The sequence below is a fragment of the Neophocaena asiaeorientalis genome, unplaced genomic scaffold (genome assembly GCF_003031525.2).
Source record: "Neophocaena asiaeorientalis asiaeorientalis breed wild unplaced genomic scaffold, Neophocaena_asiaeorientalis_V1.1 scaffold400, whole genome shotgun sequence".
Taxonomy (NCBI): domain Eukaryota; kingdom Metazoa; phylum Chordata; class Mammalia; order Artiodactyla; family Phocoenidae; genus Neophocaena; species Neophocaena asiaeorientalis.
Window position 1 is genome coordinate 4,881,346 of NW_020175089.1, and position 15,070 is coordinate 4,896,415.

The 15,070-nt window shown below is 43.1% G+C and overlaps 1 protein-coding gene across 1 annotated transcript; it reads right to left on the reverse strand.

Annotated features, from left to right (window-relative positions):
• Positions 1–3,087: 3,087 nt before the first annotated feature.
• PRND (prion like protein doppel) lies at positions 3,088–3,624 on the reverse strand. The gene has a single exon (XM_024764253.1). It carries the CDS (start codon positions 3,622–3,624, stop codon positions 3,088–3,090), a length of 537 nt encoding a protein of 178 aa, XP_024620021.1.
• Positions 3,625–15,070: the final 11,446 nt, after the last annotated feature.

A 15,070-nucleotide genomic window follows, 5' to 3' on the forward strand; every position in this document is an offset into this window, starting at 1 on the left:
CTGCTTTCCAGATGTTTTGGGCCGAGGACCAGGTGTAGGATGGAAATTGCTAACAGCTTTAGAATTTTCAAATGGTCTTTATGGTCAGAAATTAGTTGAGAAGGTTTAGGTGTGTCGTGTGCAAAGTAGAGAAGATGCTCAAGCACCATTTGTGGAAAAGGCAGTTGCTCTTACTTAAATGAAAGTCTTACATGTTAGCACCATACATGGCAGGGGGAATGCGAAATGCTCCAGCTATGTAGGAACATAATCTAGTCATGTCTAGAAAAATTTAAATTACACACAGCTTTGTTCCAGAAACTTTCACGTGTAAATCTATTCCACGGAAATAAAAGTAACAGACTGCAAAGTTGTCTGTACAAGGATGTTTATTGTTTGCAGTGGTGAAAAACTGGAAACAACCTGAAGGTCCGTCAACAAGGAAATGATTAAATCAATCCTGGTCTATTCCATGGGACGGAACATTATGCAGCATTCTAAAAGGACAGGTTAACTAACTAGATAGCTGTTGCACTGGAGCAAGGGTCATGACTCAGCGTTGGAGAGGCAAATTGCAGAGGATTAAATGTGAGATGTATGATTACAGTATTTTTAAAAGGAGTAATCAAACAAAAAACTCTGTCCTACATATCTGAGCACAAGAAAAGTGTGGAGGCTACATCTCAGGCAGGAAGGAGGGTGGGTTGGGGAAGGCAGAGGGGGAGGGAAGAAACCCCAAATCATAGAAAATGAAAAAAGCATAGAATAAAGTTGAGCAAACATTTAGAATATACAAGCTCACTTACATTATTATTGCAAATATGTACATTTGTATATGCCAATGGTAAGGACTAGGAGGTTATAGGGCAAAATGAGAACCCTGACAATCAGATGCTGGGACTGTGGGCAATGTTTCGGATTTCTGTTGTAATTTTAGTGTCACTTTTACAATAAACTTACATTAAAATAATGAATGCTCAGAAAGGACAAGAAATCAATGGTTGGTGAAATTATTCACATTTAAAATGACTCTGTCAAGAATAATTCAGAAATCCTTCGTAGTCTTGTCCATAGTAGGCACCAGACAATCCTTTGCTAAAGTGAAAACTAGACTCACAAAGCTTTGACTTGATCTCATAATTCATCAACATGAACAAGGATGTTCAAACACATACGGAGTCAATTAAAAGTTCCTTAAATAAATTTTGCATTTGAATCACTATATACCAATTCACTACATGCCCACTTAAATCTGGTTTCTGGAACTATTAATGAAATGAGAAAAGACAGGAATTATAGAAAATGTACTACATCATGGCCTGAGTGTTTTCACATAAGTAATGAAGCCATTTTGCTTATGAGGCTGTGTGTGCCCTTGTAATTAAACTCAGAAGAGCTGGAACTTGAAATATCAACATTAGCCTATAAGTACTTGTTCTTTCTGTTTTTATTGCTATTGTTATTATTAAAAAATTGACATGTAGGAAATAACCTGTATGTGTTCTGGACTTTAGTCTTGGTCTCTGGTCTAGAACTCACCAGGATTGTGGAAGATGGGCACCGTGCTAGCAGCACGAGAGCCACGGAGGTGGGCATTCCTCATGTGCTGTCAGGGGTGTGCGACAGGTCCCTGAACACCCTGGGGAAGGTGCTCCACTGGGCTGCCTGGCTCCCAAGTCTTCCACCCACTTTCTATGTTAAAACCTTCCAAATGTATCCTTGCAAAGAGCACTGATTAGCAGTGGAGGTTCAGAACATGAGGTACCATTATCAACACTCACGTTTTAAAATACTTAGGATAGATTGTCTGACAAGGCACATTTTTTCACCCTTACAGACAATTGATAATATTCAGCAACTTTTATCTCCAAATACGGTTCAACAACTCTTGGGGGTGGTCTCTGAGCATAATCCCAGAGGGCCTGTGGGGTATCTTTTAGAGCATTAGATTCATTATTCTTATTTAAACTGTATTCATAGTTTGTCATATATACATAGTTTAACTAATGATAAGTAGAGGTGTATCTGCTCTTGATTGTGGCATGCATGAATTCTTGTTCTTCCGAAAGACATAGTTTCTTTTTAACCTTTCTGTCAAGGCATTGTTTTTTTTGAAGCTGTAAGTGATTAACAGAAACGATGGCTCCTTGCCAAAGTGGCAGTAAAAGAACGGCTAGAGATTTTATCGAGTACCTGTATAAAGGGAGTATATTTAAAGATGCTCATATGCATGTACCTTAAAACATGCACACAGGGTTGGGGGAACATTAGAAAGCAAACATGTTATTTAGAAATAGTTTCTTAAACACATGGACTATTTCAGAGATGGGAATAGAAAATACTTATCCTTCTTGAGAAAGAACATCTTTGTGCCATAGGCACATCCTGCAAGTAGATCTAGTCTACTCAGAATCAGCTTGGCAGTACTTCAAGGAAAGGAAATATGGGCTTACAAGGAAATATGGGCTTTTGTCTAGCTTTTATTTCTATTTTAGTTTAATTCCTTTATTATATCTTACTTTAATTAAACTAATTAATCAACTTCCATGTAATAAGGTATCAAATACATGGCCAACAGCATCAGTCTTTCATATTTCCAAAAGTGGGACTGTACAGAGCAGCAAATCTGGGGTTAGACAAGCCAGGGTTGAATTATGGCTATGACATTTTCTAGCTACTTTACTACTTTACGTCTTGGAGTTTCAGTTTCCTCATCTATACAACGGGAATAACACCTACCTCTAAGAGTTGTTGGGAAGTATTGTGGAGTGCTTGGCACAGTCCCTGGTGCATTCTTTTATCTGCTTACCAAACATTTATTGCATGATACGGTGTGCCAGACGCTCCACCGGAGCTGAGAATGCAGTGATGAACAAGCCACCCTAAGGTAGAGCCTGGAGAGAATCGATGCCCACACATTTATCAAATACAAACAAGAACCTGAGTGAATACTTGGGAATGTTATTTGAAGTGCTGAAGAATCAATCACTGCTCTTTGGTACCTTCAGAACATGTGGGGGTTTGGGGCTTGGGGAGAAGAACTGAGATAACTCCCTCATGGTTTGCTCACCCACACTCATCTCTGTGGCTACCAGCCTGCTTGCAAACTTACTTCACAATAAACCAGATGAAAACCAGCAGGCAGAGCATCATGGGCTGGTCCAGAGTGACCCGAAGTCCTGCTCCCCTTTCCAACCAAAAATCACACTGTTTGTTGGAGCAGAGCTCCCTGATCAGCTGCCACAGGACCCGCTGGTAAAGATTGTTGTCTTGTTTCTCGCGGGACAGTTCCTCCTGGTTCACCGCCTGGGTGGCATTGATGCAGCTGGTGACAAACTTCTCCTTGGTGACGTTGGCCTCAGAGCAGCCATTGTAATGGATCCCATCAGGGAACTGCCAATAGTTGGCCTCATAGTACCTATTGCCCTCAGCTCCGAAGTTGATATCCAGCTTTCGGCCTTGCTTGATGAAGGCCCCTGGGCGGATCTCTGCAGTGTGGGCCTCTGTGACCTGGGAGGTACTTGGCAAGGCCTTCTGGTTCCACTTGATTCTGTGCTTTATGCCTCTCGCCCTGACTGAGGACAGCTGGCTGAAGAGCAGGATGCAGACAATGGCCAACCAGCATCCACCCAGATGCTTCCTCATTGTGTCAGAATCTGCAACAGAAAAGGCTGGAGCAGTTAACTTCCCCAGGGGGGTTCACAGTCTCCCCTGCGCCCTCCCACATGTAGGAGATTCTATGAGAGGAATGGCATTCTTGCACCCTTTACATTTTTCTGGAAACATAATTGTTTTCCCAGGCTTGGGCTGCACAGGGTTAAGTCAATTCAATACCAAGTTTCTTGCTTTTGCCTGAAATTACATCCATTCAGGACAGTGATCTTGGTTTTCTCAGACAGATCAGAAGCTGCAACAGGCAACTTGATTATTCATAGATATCCTTTCCAGTCTTACCCTGGGGACAGTGTGACCCCACCCTCCCCCCTCAACTAGTTTCTTATTGCACTTACTACGTGCCAGCCACTGACATTGCCTAACGTAATTCTCACATAGGGTAGGTACATTATTACCCCCACTTTATAAAAGTTGTACTGGGATTCAGAGAAGTTAAGTAATTTGCCCAAGGCCACACAATAGTGGGTGGCAGATTTGAATCCAGCTCTGTCTGATGCTGTTCCCATGTGCCCACTTGCCATGCCCCACTGCCCTTCTGGGCTGCTGGAGGGGATGGTGCTCGAATTTTGTGCTTTTGACTCACTGGGCATGAAGGGCAGCTCCCATAGCCCCTAAGCTAAGTGAATAGCAGGGCCTGTGAGGAATTTCAGAGGAAATGAGATGACAGGGAAGACAAGAGGGCTTGGGGAAACACTGAGAGTCAAGGTGGCCCCAGGGCATCTGAAAGGCTGCTGATGACCTCAGGAAATATCCCTCCCCCTTAAGCCCCCCAATCTGGTAGTTCATCACATCTGGTTCCTGAACTTACAATAGTTATTGTGGAAATCCACCTCTCAAGGTCAACTGTTCAAGGCACTCCAGCACCTGGACCTTTGTCCATGTGGATCAGGGATACAGGAAGAGTTACTACAGCAGAGCACGCTTAGGCTATCTTCTAGAAGATTTACTGTGTCCATGAGTACCAGAGCTGGTGGAGGTTGAAAAGTTAGCTTACTTAGGCCCTAACACATCCTCCCTGCAGTATTCCTAAAAGTGATTAGTACTTCTCTGTTAAAATGTTCAACTCTAGTGTGACACTGGTTCTTATGCAGAAAAAGAGGCAAAATGCAACCTAAATGCACACCCAGGCTCCTCTGGACTCCCTGCAGAGACCTCTGCTGACTTCTCTTTACTTGCAGGCACTGCCCCAGGGTGGGTACAAGTGTGCCAGGCAGCAGCCTGAGCAGCCAGGCTTCCAGCATCCACTCCTCACTTTCCGCCATTCACAGTGAGCTCAGAGGAAATTTTTCCAAAGAGATTCAAGCGTGAAGCAAACATTCATTAATCTCCTAAACAGGGGCTACACCCATGTCATCAGCCCATACCCCTTGGTAGGAGAAATCTTACCTAACAGTAATAATATAAATTATGGGTGCATCAAATTAAAAAATAAAAGCATAGAGATCTTGAGAAAGAAATTAGTCTTCAGAGGCAAGGACTTAAAAGCAAAAGAAAATGCCAACCAGCCAAACCTAAACTAGCATTTTATTGTAGGACCAAAACATAGGCAAGAACACCAGTGATGTCTGAACATTCTCACAAGTGTCCCCAGATGTGGGACCCATCCCAGGAGGCAAGAGTAAAGAAATCACTGCATGGTTTACAGTCTGATTAAAAATAAACAACCTTGGCCACAAAAATGGAATGCACACGCAAACTCTGCCCCCCACATACCTTGGGATCTCTCTGGGAGTGCAGTGCACCTCTGGAGCCACGGGTGCACTGTCGTCTTGCACACCTCCTGCACACACTCCTGGGCCTGCCCGGCTGTGTAGGAGCTGCAGGGGGAGGTGCATTCCTGTTGCTTTCCAAATATGGGAGCCCTTCCCTCCCTGCCATGACCAATCAGGGGTTCCCGAGTGCTTCTTTGCCTGGAGACAGACGGACCCTTTCATTACTCTTTATTAATAAACACCATGTGAAGAACTTGATGAAGTCCAGAAAGACTTGAGAGGTATCTTTTATTTATCTAAGTTATTTATTAAAAATATTTTATACTTACTATTTCTGGTTGATTATAAAGGATATAAATGAACAGCCAGATGAAGAGGTACATAGGGCAGATCTGGAAGGATTCCAAGTACAGGAGTTCTCATGGATTTGGGGTACACACTCTCCCTGAATGTGAGTGCATTCACCAACCTGGAAGCTCTTTGAACCCCATGCCAGAAACTGGGAACAAACCAAATATAATAAAAAATGCTCCTCTCACTCCTATCACTCAGGAAATGACAAAGTTTTAGCAGCTCTGTGCCAGGAACTGGGGATGAAGATCAAATATATATTTCTTATTATATCACAGTGTCACAGCTGTACAGATGAGTGGCTGCATCTGTCCAAGGAGTCTGGTTAGGGCTATTTTTAAGACTGATATTTGGAGAGGTGTCTTTTAGAATGAAATGAAAAGTGTTAGAAGGAAAATGTTTTTCCTTCAATATCTACAAGAGGGTATTTTAACAAATCTTTCTGGATACTATCCTGCACCTAAAGACCAGTTTCAGAAGCCAAGGCGCCTTTGCTGGGCAGCCTCTGTGGGAAGGGTCATGCTGGGAAGAGGGTGAGAAACTAGCTGGACCACATGACCCACAGCCCAGAACCACAGGGAGTGAGGGACCAGTTTTCTTGGAGGAGCTTCCATGGAAAAGCAGGGCTAATGTTGGGTGGAAGATAAATGAGAGGACTCGCCAGGACTTTGAATTGCTGGGGCCATGAAGAAATGCTTGAAACAATGAATTATTCAAAAGGCCGAGTTGAAGATTTATGGAAACCCAGGGAAAGAGACAGAAGAAGACGAAACCCACACCATTCAAAGATGGTGCGGGCTTAGAGCAGATTTCCTCAGAGTGCCTCCCTCTCTAGTGGTGCCCAAGCCTAGCTGGGAGGGAGCCAGAGGATCTGCCTTTCTTGGAACGAGGAGCTGTGCATAGTTATCGGGTGAACGCACAGAAGGGACTAAGGTGTCCGTGTTACAATCATTACTGCAACGCCAAATCAAAAGTGAATTCTGGAGGTGAGATTGGAGTGAGATTTACCTGTAAATAGAATATGATCTTTACCCTGAATATGACCATATCGATGGTTTTCAAATTCACTTCAAAGCCCTCTTTTAAACCACATTAAGTTGTTGCTTCTGGGATGACCAGCAGATGACGCCAGAAGAGTTTACAAAAACTTTTCACCCTGGAGGAGGGAAACCTCAAATCGAATGCTGTCCCTGCAGGGCTTCCTCTGCTCTAGGTGGATTTTTGGCCTCCACATGGGCCTTTCTTTATCCCCTGCCTCTACTTTTAAAATTTATCTGATTTTCCTCTCTTAAAAAAAATTTTTTTTTTTCATTTTCCTTCTAGAATCATAGACATTTTGGTTTTGTGAACATACACATACACACACTATTAGTAGTAGAAACTTAGTAGAAACTATTTGCAAAATGCAGAAGAGAGGAAGAAAAAGACTCTCAATATTTTGCTACCCCCAGAGACAAGGATCAGTACACGTTTGTTCAACATAATAGATGCTTAGGGTAATAATTAGGTTTGGGATGTTTAGAGCTGGAAAGGACTCAGAATCCTCTAGTGCAGCTCCTTCACACTATAAGGGCATGGGGCCCAGATAGGCCCAAGGTCACACAGCCAGGAGGCTGTGCTGCCCCTGCAGATCCATTGCCCTGTTCTGTACTCTGTGTACTGTCCACCCTGCCTGTCCCTATCTGGTGCAATCACCTTCATGCCCCCTCCCCTTCAGGCCCTCTTCATTCCCCTTCTTTCTATGCCCTTCCAGAGGAGGACTTTGCCCACAGTGTAGTGGGAGGTTGGTTTAGAGCTGATGAGGCTGCAGATTCCTCCTGTTAGTGAACACAAGACTGTTCTCAGAGGCACAGAAGAGTGTAGAGGGCTGTGAAATGTTTGAGAAGATGGGAGGAGCTCTGGAAGCTACAAACAAGCAAGAAAACTGTTAACCAGATGCAGAGAGTACAGAACTGCTCCAACCCTGCCTGGCACCTGGCTCTCACCTGTAAAGATGAACAAACAGCCAAGGAAATAGTGAGAGAACTTTAGTTTCTTCAAATGAGCTGAGAGGCCAGAGCTGAGTAACTTGTGTCTTCTGGCATCGATAATTATAGTAGGAAAATAACTGAATGTAGATGGTCTTTGAGAAAACTGGGAGAATGAGACTGATTCCAGTGTTTGGTGCTCCATGACGCAAAGGACTGTGACATATTTCTCTCCAACATGAATAATAGAAAATTATGTGGATTAAAAAAAAAGCAACAGGGAAAGACTGAGTTCTAGAATGCATGAATGGATCATTATTATAGCAAATCCTTGTTTGATTAGATCTTGGACCTTTCTGAAAACATTTAGAAATAAATAAATTGATCGTTAAGATAGGAGATGCCATGGCAAAACAACTGTATCCAGAAAGGTTAGTGTGTGGGAAGATCACCCACCATATCTTGGCTTCTTGAAGATTTATCAAGTGTCTGTTATGTGGGAGAGCATAGAGATGAATAAGGCAGGTAACGTAGCTCATGGCCTAGTGGTAGAGAAAGAATTGAAATGTGTTTTGGAATAAAATACTTACTAGATAGCTGTGTAGCTGTCTAAACAGCCATACTCAATATTTTCTTTTTATTGAAGTCTACTATACACACAGAAAGCTGAACATATTCTAAGTATACAGCATTATGTAGTTTTACAAATTGAATACACCCATGTAACACACACCAAGATTAACAAGATGAACATGACAAAGCTCAAAGCCTCCTATCTCTCCATCAGGTCACTGCCCCTCCCCTATACTGACCACTGTCCTGACTCCTTACACCACAGATTAGTTTTGCCTGCTTTTGTACTTCATATAACTAGAATTACATAAAATACAATCTTTTGCATCTGTCTTGCTCAAATTACATGTGAGATTCACCCACATTGGGTGTAGTTGTAGCTTGTTCATTTCATTGTGAGACTTCTCCATTCCCCTGTTGGTGGGCGTTTGGGTGGTTTTGGCATAAAGAGCACTGCCATGAACATTCCTGCACATGTCTTTTGGTGGACCTGTGATCACTTCTCTGTTGGATGTATACTCTGATAGGTAGACTTGCTGGGTCATAGCATATGCCTACGATCAGCTTTTATATTCTTAGAATTTCTATTATTGCCTTGTGCAAACCTTAAATATCACCTTCCTCTATGGCTTGCTCACTCTTCCCAAGCACAGTTAGGGGTCTTCACGTGGGTTCTCATAGCACTTGGCACATAGCCAGCTAGTCATTTGGAGCATTCCCTTGCTGTTCATATGTTCAGCTGAGCACACAGAAGTTGAAGGACTGTGTTTCATCCGCACCTCTTTGCCCCACATCTAGCACAATGCCTAGAATCCAGATGCATCTAGATTCCCTTTATCTCTTCCTTATCAGTGGCCTGGTTGAGGACATGGTTGTCAGAGCTGCACATAGATCAAAGCTGCCAAGGTGGGCTGTGCACCAGAGGGCAGGCTCAACACTCCAAATTGCAGCAGGTCCGGATATATAAAGGCAGCAAGAGGAAATTTAACAAGGATAAATGCAACAGTTTTATAATTTAAAAAAAAGAAAATCAAGGGCAGCATGGTGAAGACCTGTCATGGTGGTAGTTGAAACTCCATGGCAGACAGCTGTCTAGGAGAGCAGTATGAGGCACAGGGTGAGCAAACACTTGCAGAGCATAGGCTGCACTAATCAAAAGGTCATTTCCTCTGCAGTCTCTGCCCTTCCCTGCTCAGGCCACAGCTGGTGTTTGGAGCTGGGCTGTGGGGGATTGATTCAGGGCAGGGAGGTGGGAGGAGTGGGAGGGAGTGAGTGAGGGTTGAGAAGTGAGGAATTCCTTCGTGGCACATCAGGGATCACTGAAGGCAATTACTCATCTTGGGCATCACTAAATGTTTGTGGAATAGGATGCTCATAAGTAAGAAGATAGAGAACCACTGAAGATTTAGAGCAGGGGTAACAGCATGAAGGCTTTGTTTTAAGTTGATCCAGAAAGGACTGGGCTGGGAAAGGGCTGAAACTTCCACCCAAAGATTCTAAGAAAGTCAGAGGATGCCAGACTAAGCCACCATGTTGAAGTTCCTCATTCAGCCTCCCACCACTTTTCTCATGTTTTTGTAAAGCATAATAATTAAAGCATAATTTGATCTGTGGTTTGTCTTCTCTCCCTAATATGCAGGAAAATGTCCAAAAGGAGAAAGGCCTTCCCCAGAGTGAGGTTACCTGGAGCAGGTGAGAGGGGCCATGTACTGTGTCAGGGCAATGACACCTTCATTACCCACAGTGCCCTTCATTCTCAGGAGGGACCCTGGGGATGCTGCAAAGAGAGCGAGTGTGAACTCGAGACCCAGGTTCTCATTCCCATGCTGCCATTCTCTGCCTCTGGTGGCTTCAGTTATCATCCGTCAGAGGAGACCTTAGCCTTCTCTGTCATGTAAGCAGCACTTTGTCTCAGAAAACAAATGGCATCTTTGGGGCAGGTGGAAGTTCACACTGAGAATCAGTTTTCACATCTGTGCAAGAGGTATCACTCTGCACCACCCCACCCCCATCCCCAACTAGGGCTTATCAGACACTGCTTGGCACTGTTGGAATCACAGAATTCAATATAAATCTTTTGCCTGAAATATTATAAAGGGAAGTAAGCTAAGGTCTAAGAGCTGCTTTGAGTGCATGGACATGTGTTAATTATTGGCCTGCTAGAAATACTAATGAAGGATTTACTGCTATGAAGGCAACTAACAAAGGCTGAAGAGGTTGGTTCCAAAGGCTGGGTCTGTGATGGCTTTCAGCCAGGAGAAAATCAAAGCACTATCAAGACAGTTCACATTTGGTGGGGAAATTAGTGGTCAAGCTGCAGAGCTTATCAAACTGGACAATGCAGGAAGAGGTCACTTCTTGATATTAATGGCTGTAGGGACCAGATTCACCAGCAGATGGGAATGAGGGACCCAACACTGTAAAGAAAAGTATTTACTGAAGTATAATATGAGTACAGAAAAATGTACATTCATAAGTGCAGGATTCAAAAAATCTTCACAAACTGAACAAACTTTTGTAACCAGCAGAACATTCTAAGCCCTTATGCCCACCCCCACCACCCACCCAAATGGTACCCACTGTTCTGACTTCCAATGCCCAAGCTAGTTTCGCCTGCTTTTGTATTTTATACAAATGGAATCATGCAATACGTGCTCTTTTGTTGCTGGTTATTTTTGCTCATCATTATGTTTGTGACATTCATCAGTGTTGTTGCCTAGAAGTGTTATTTTTCAATTCTCATTCCTGTATGATATATGGCTATATAAGTAGGCCACAATTTATTTATCTCTTCACCTCTTGATGGATATTTGGGTTGCTCCTCACTTGGAGCTATTATGAATTCAGTTGCTTTGAATATTCTTATGTACATCTCTTGGTGAACATAGCTCTCATTCTTGTTGGGCAAATCCTCAGTGACAGAGAGGCTGGGTCATCGAATAAGTGTCTTTTCAGTTTTAGTAGAAGCTGCCAAGCAATTTGCCAAAGTTGTTCAACCAATTTAGATGCATCTGCATAAGAGGTCTCCGAGGTTCCTCTTGCATCTGCTGCATGCCGGCCCCTCTGTACAGGAGACTTCTTTTAATTCTTTGCATCATTGTAGGAAAGGTGCTCAATGGAGAAATTTTGTTGTGTTGTTTAAATAAACGGTAACAACAGTTTGGTAAGTTATAGTAGAGCTTAGAACAAGGCATAAAGATTAGGGGAGATTAGGCCTAACTTCGTCCTGCTAGTTGCAGGGGTTCTTAACCTGGAAGGGGGCTGTCCATGGATAGAATTTGGAAGATACATGAACTTAGGAAAAACTATCATATCTTTATTTCCACTAACCTCTACGTGAAATGTAGGCTTTCCTCCATGAAAAATGTAGGTAGCAGACATAGTAGCATTATTGTACTTGTGACCATAACCCACTAGAATCACAGATGTTTTCAGGTCACATTACAGGTAGGGTGGCCAACTGTCTCAGTTTACCAGGGATTGAGGGGGCTCCCAGGACATGGGAATTTCAGTGCTAAAATGGGAAGTATGGGGCAAATCAAGACAAGTTGGTCACCCCAATTCCAGGTTTAGCAAATCTCAAAATATCCCTTACACTTATCACTGTGAAGTCATTCGGCCCACTAGTAGATCTTATTTAGTGAGTTTTAGATATTTACATTTAATCAGTGTAAAAATGTTTTGATAACTCTATTTCAGCATAATTGGTTTCCTATGTAACCTCTGTATTTTATGCATTTAAAGCCATTATTCTGAGTAGGGTCCGTATGCTTCATCAGACTCACAAAATGGTCTGGCAGGGATAGACATTTCAGCTGGGTCTTGATGTATAAACAGGAGTTTGTCAGGTGGAGGGGGGCAAGGAGGACATTTCAGGTGGAGGGAACAGCATGAGAAAAGGAATGGAGGCATCTTGAGAGTGCCTCTAAGGCACAATAAGGTAAGACTTCATGATGTGTTTGAATATACGTTTAAAAATTATTCTTGGGGTAGTGATGGTGGTAAGCTGTGATTGCCAGTATGAAACAGCCCCTTCGTTCAGTGTGTATGACGATAGGTACCACGCAAGGGTTATCAGAGTGCAGAGGAAGTGGTGATCATTGCAGTGGAAGTCTGCAGATAAAACTGTCTGGAAGGAAGACAATGAGACTAGTTTTTGGAGGGAAGTGAGGATGGGCAGGGGGTAGTGTCTTATTTCAGGTGTGCCAATGGAGGACCAGATTGCCACTGAGAGGGCTGTAGGGAGGAAGACACAGAGAGGGACAGTTGATGTCTTTGATGTTCTTCTGGATTTCTTTCACAACTGTTTCTGCCCTGAAAATTTTTTTCATCTGACTCAGCTTTATGGTCTGTAGGAAGGGCTAGCACTGAGCAATGCATTCTCTTTTCTAGCCCTGGATGATGGTCACTGCCAGGGGAACAATCTGCCCAGCACAGATATGTCTCTACTAGCAGTTCACACTCCATATCCAGCTCTACAACAGATGTCTTGACTCCAAGAGTTGACCAGGTCCTCTCACCCCTTCACTTTAGTTGCCATATGGAAACATTTAGAATTTTCCAACTGGACATGAACAAATACTCCTCTTATATTTTCTGATCTCCTGACCTCAAGTGGAAGTGACATATAGGTATGAAATGACACACAGGAAAGGAGGATCAGGTATAAACTTGGGAGGCAAAACCAAATAGAAGGAGAACCAATGGAGGGAAAGCCAAAATATCACATGCATTATTCAGATGGGTTCTTGAGTGATATAGCAAGGCCCCTGAACAGGGCAAGCAGGTCAAGGTGAGTAAAACAGGGATGTAATGTGGGCAGCTCAGAAGCTAAGGCTCATATGAAGGCCTCCATTTCTCAAGGCCTGGTATTCACACCACCCAGTCTTGCCAAAGACTTAGCTCATAGCATAAGAGGGTGTGTCCTTATTCATCTGTGTAACTTCCCTACTAGGTGGAGAGGAAACAGCTGGGGCTACATCTGCTGGGCAGATTGAGAAGTCAAGAGGAATGCCATCTTTGGAGAAAAGGGTAAAGTTTCCACCAGGTGGATGAAAGTTGTTGAAACAATTTGTAGGAGGAGTAACTTGTAATGTAGTAGAAAAGGCAATCATCACAAAAACTGGTGCACGAAACAACTTCCAGGTCCTTCATTCATTTTTCAAAGACCATAGCTTTTTCTTGAGGAAATTTTAGTATTTAATGCTGAGTAAGGGGGGTCGAATTTTCTCCACACACAGGTAACAGATTTATTTCACCTGGTAACAATTCTTTCAACTCTTGACACCGGCAGGTCCTCTATAATAACATATTGCAGGAGAGGCAAGCAGGTTCAATCACTCTGTGGTTAACTGTTGTGGTGCTCACCTTTTTAAAGGCCAAGAACATTGTATTACATCTTTCAGCTTTCATTGATTAGGCTTTGATTCTGTGGCCAGAAAAGGCTTTGGACCCAAGGCTATTAGGAGAATAACAAGTGGGCTGAAATGTTCTTATAACAATTACATTTCAAACAAGTGCCCGAGCCTCCCTCTACCCTCTCATCACTTATATTCTTAGGTAGGTAATTCTATGCTTAAAAAAAGTTTCATTGAGATATAATTCAAATACTATGGAATTCATCATTTCACATTGTACAATTCAGTGATATTTTGTCCATTCACAAAGTTGTTCATTGTCACTATCTTATTCCATAATATTTGTATCACACCAGAAGGAAACCCCACATTCAATTGCAGTCACTTCTCATTACCCCCTCTCTTCAATTGCTGGCAACGAATAATCTACTTTCTGTCTCTATGGATTTGCCTATTCTGGATATTTCATATAAATGGAATCACACAATATTTATACTTTTGTGTCTGTCTTATTTCACTTAGCATCATGTTTTCAAAGTCCATTTACATTGTAGCATACATCAGAAGTTCATCAGCCTTTTTATGGTTTACACCCATTACCCTGGAGAACACAAGTGCTCTTCCATTTGATATTGTGGTTTGACTATTGCAAACTAGGGGACGCTGAATAAAACAATGTTTCTGTTGTTCAAGTACTCTTCAGGTGATTTTGTCAAAAGCAAGTCGTGGCTTTCACCGTGCATTTTCCATAAGCTGGCTGGACAGAGCCAAACAGCCCAACCTGGTTTATTTATTGAGTTCATCTCCTGGCACGTTCTGAGGAATGCGGCCACCCCAGCTGTGGGAATCAAATGAGCAGCAGAGCCACAGTGGGCCTCCTCCATGGGTGGCAGTGAAAAATCATTCTCCTAAAATTCTCAAAGCTGAGAATGGTCTCTGACATATTTACAGGGGGAATCTGGGCTTGACTGAGCATATCATCATTCATCAAAGGTCCAGAGATGTTTCTTGAGGAAACATTAGTCCTGTCTGATGGCCTTAACTGGAGGTGAGAAACCCTTCTTCTGGGCTAGTCTGGTCCACAAAAATAGCCTTGGTATTTGCATGATGCCATGGAAATAACAAACCCATGATGTCTCATCAGCTCCTGGAAGGCAGTACAGAGAAAAGAGTGGTTGGAGAGAAAAGGCCTCCTTGGAGGGCTGGAATAAAAGGAGATTCAGAGGGCTTCCCTGGTGGCGCAGTGGTTGAGAGTCCACCTGCCGATGCAGGGGACACGGGTTCGTGCCCTGGTCTGGGAAGATCCCGCATGCCGTGGAGTGGCTGGGCCCATGAGCCATGGCTGCTGAGCCTGTGCTCCGCAACAGGAGAGGCCGCAATAGTGAGAGGCCCACTTACCGCAAAAAAAAAAAAAAAAAAAGGGGAACACAAGAAAAACAAGGAAAGGGGGGAAAAA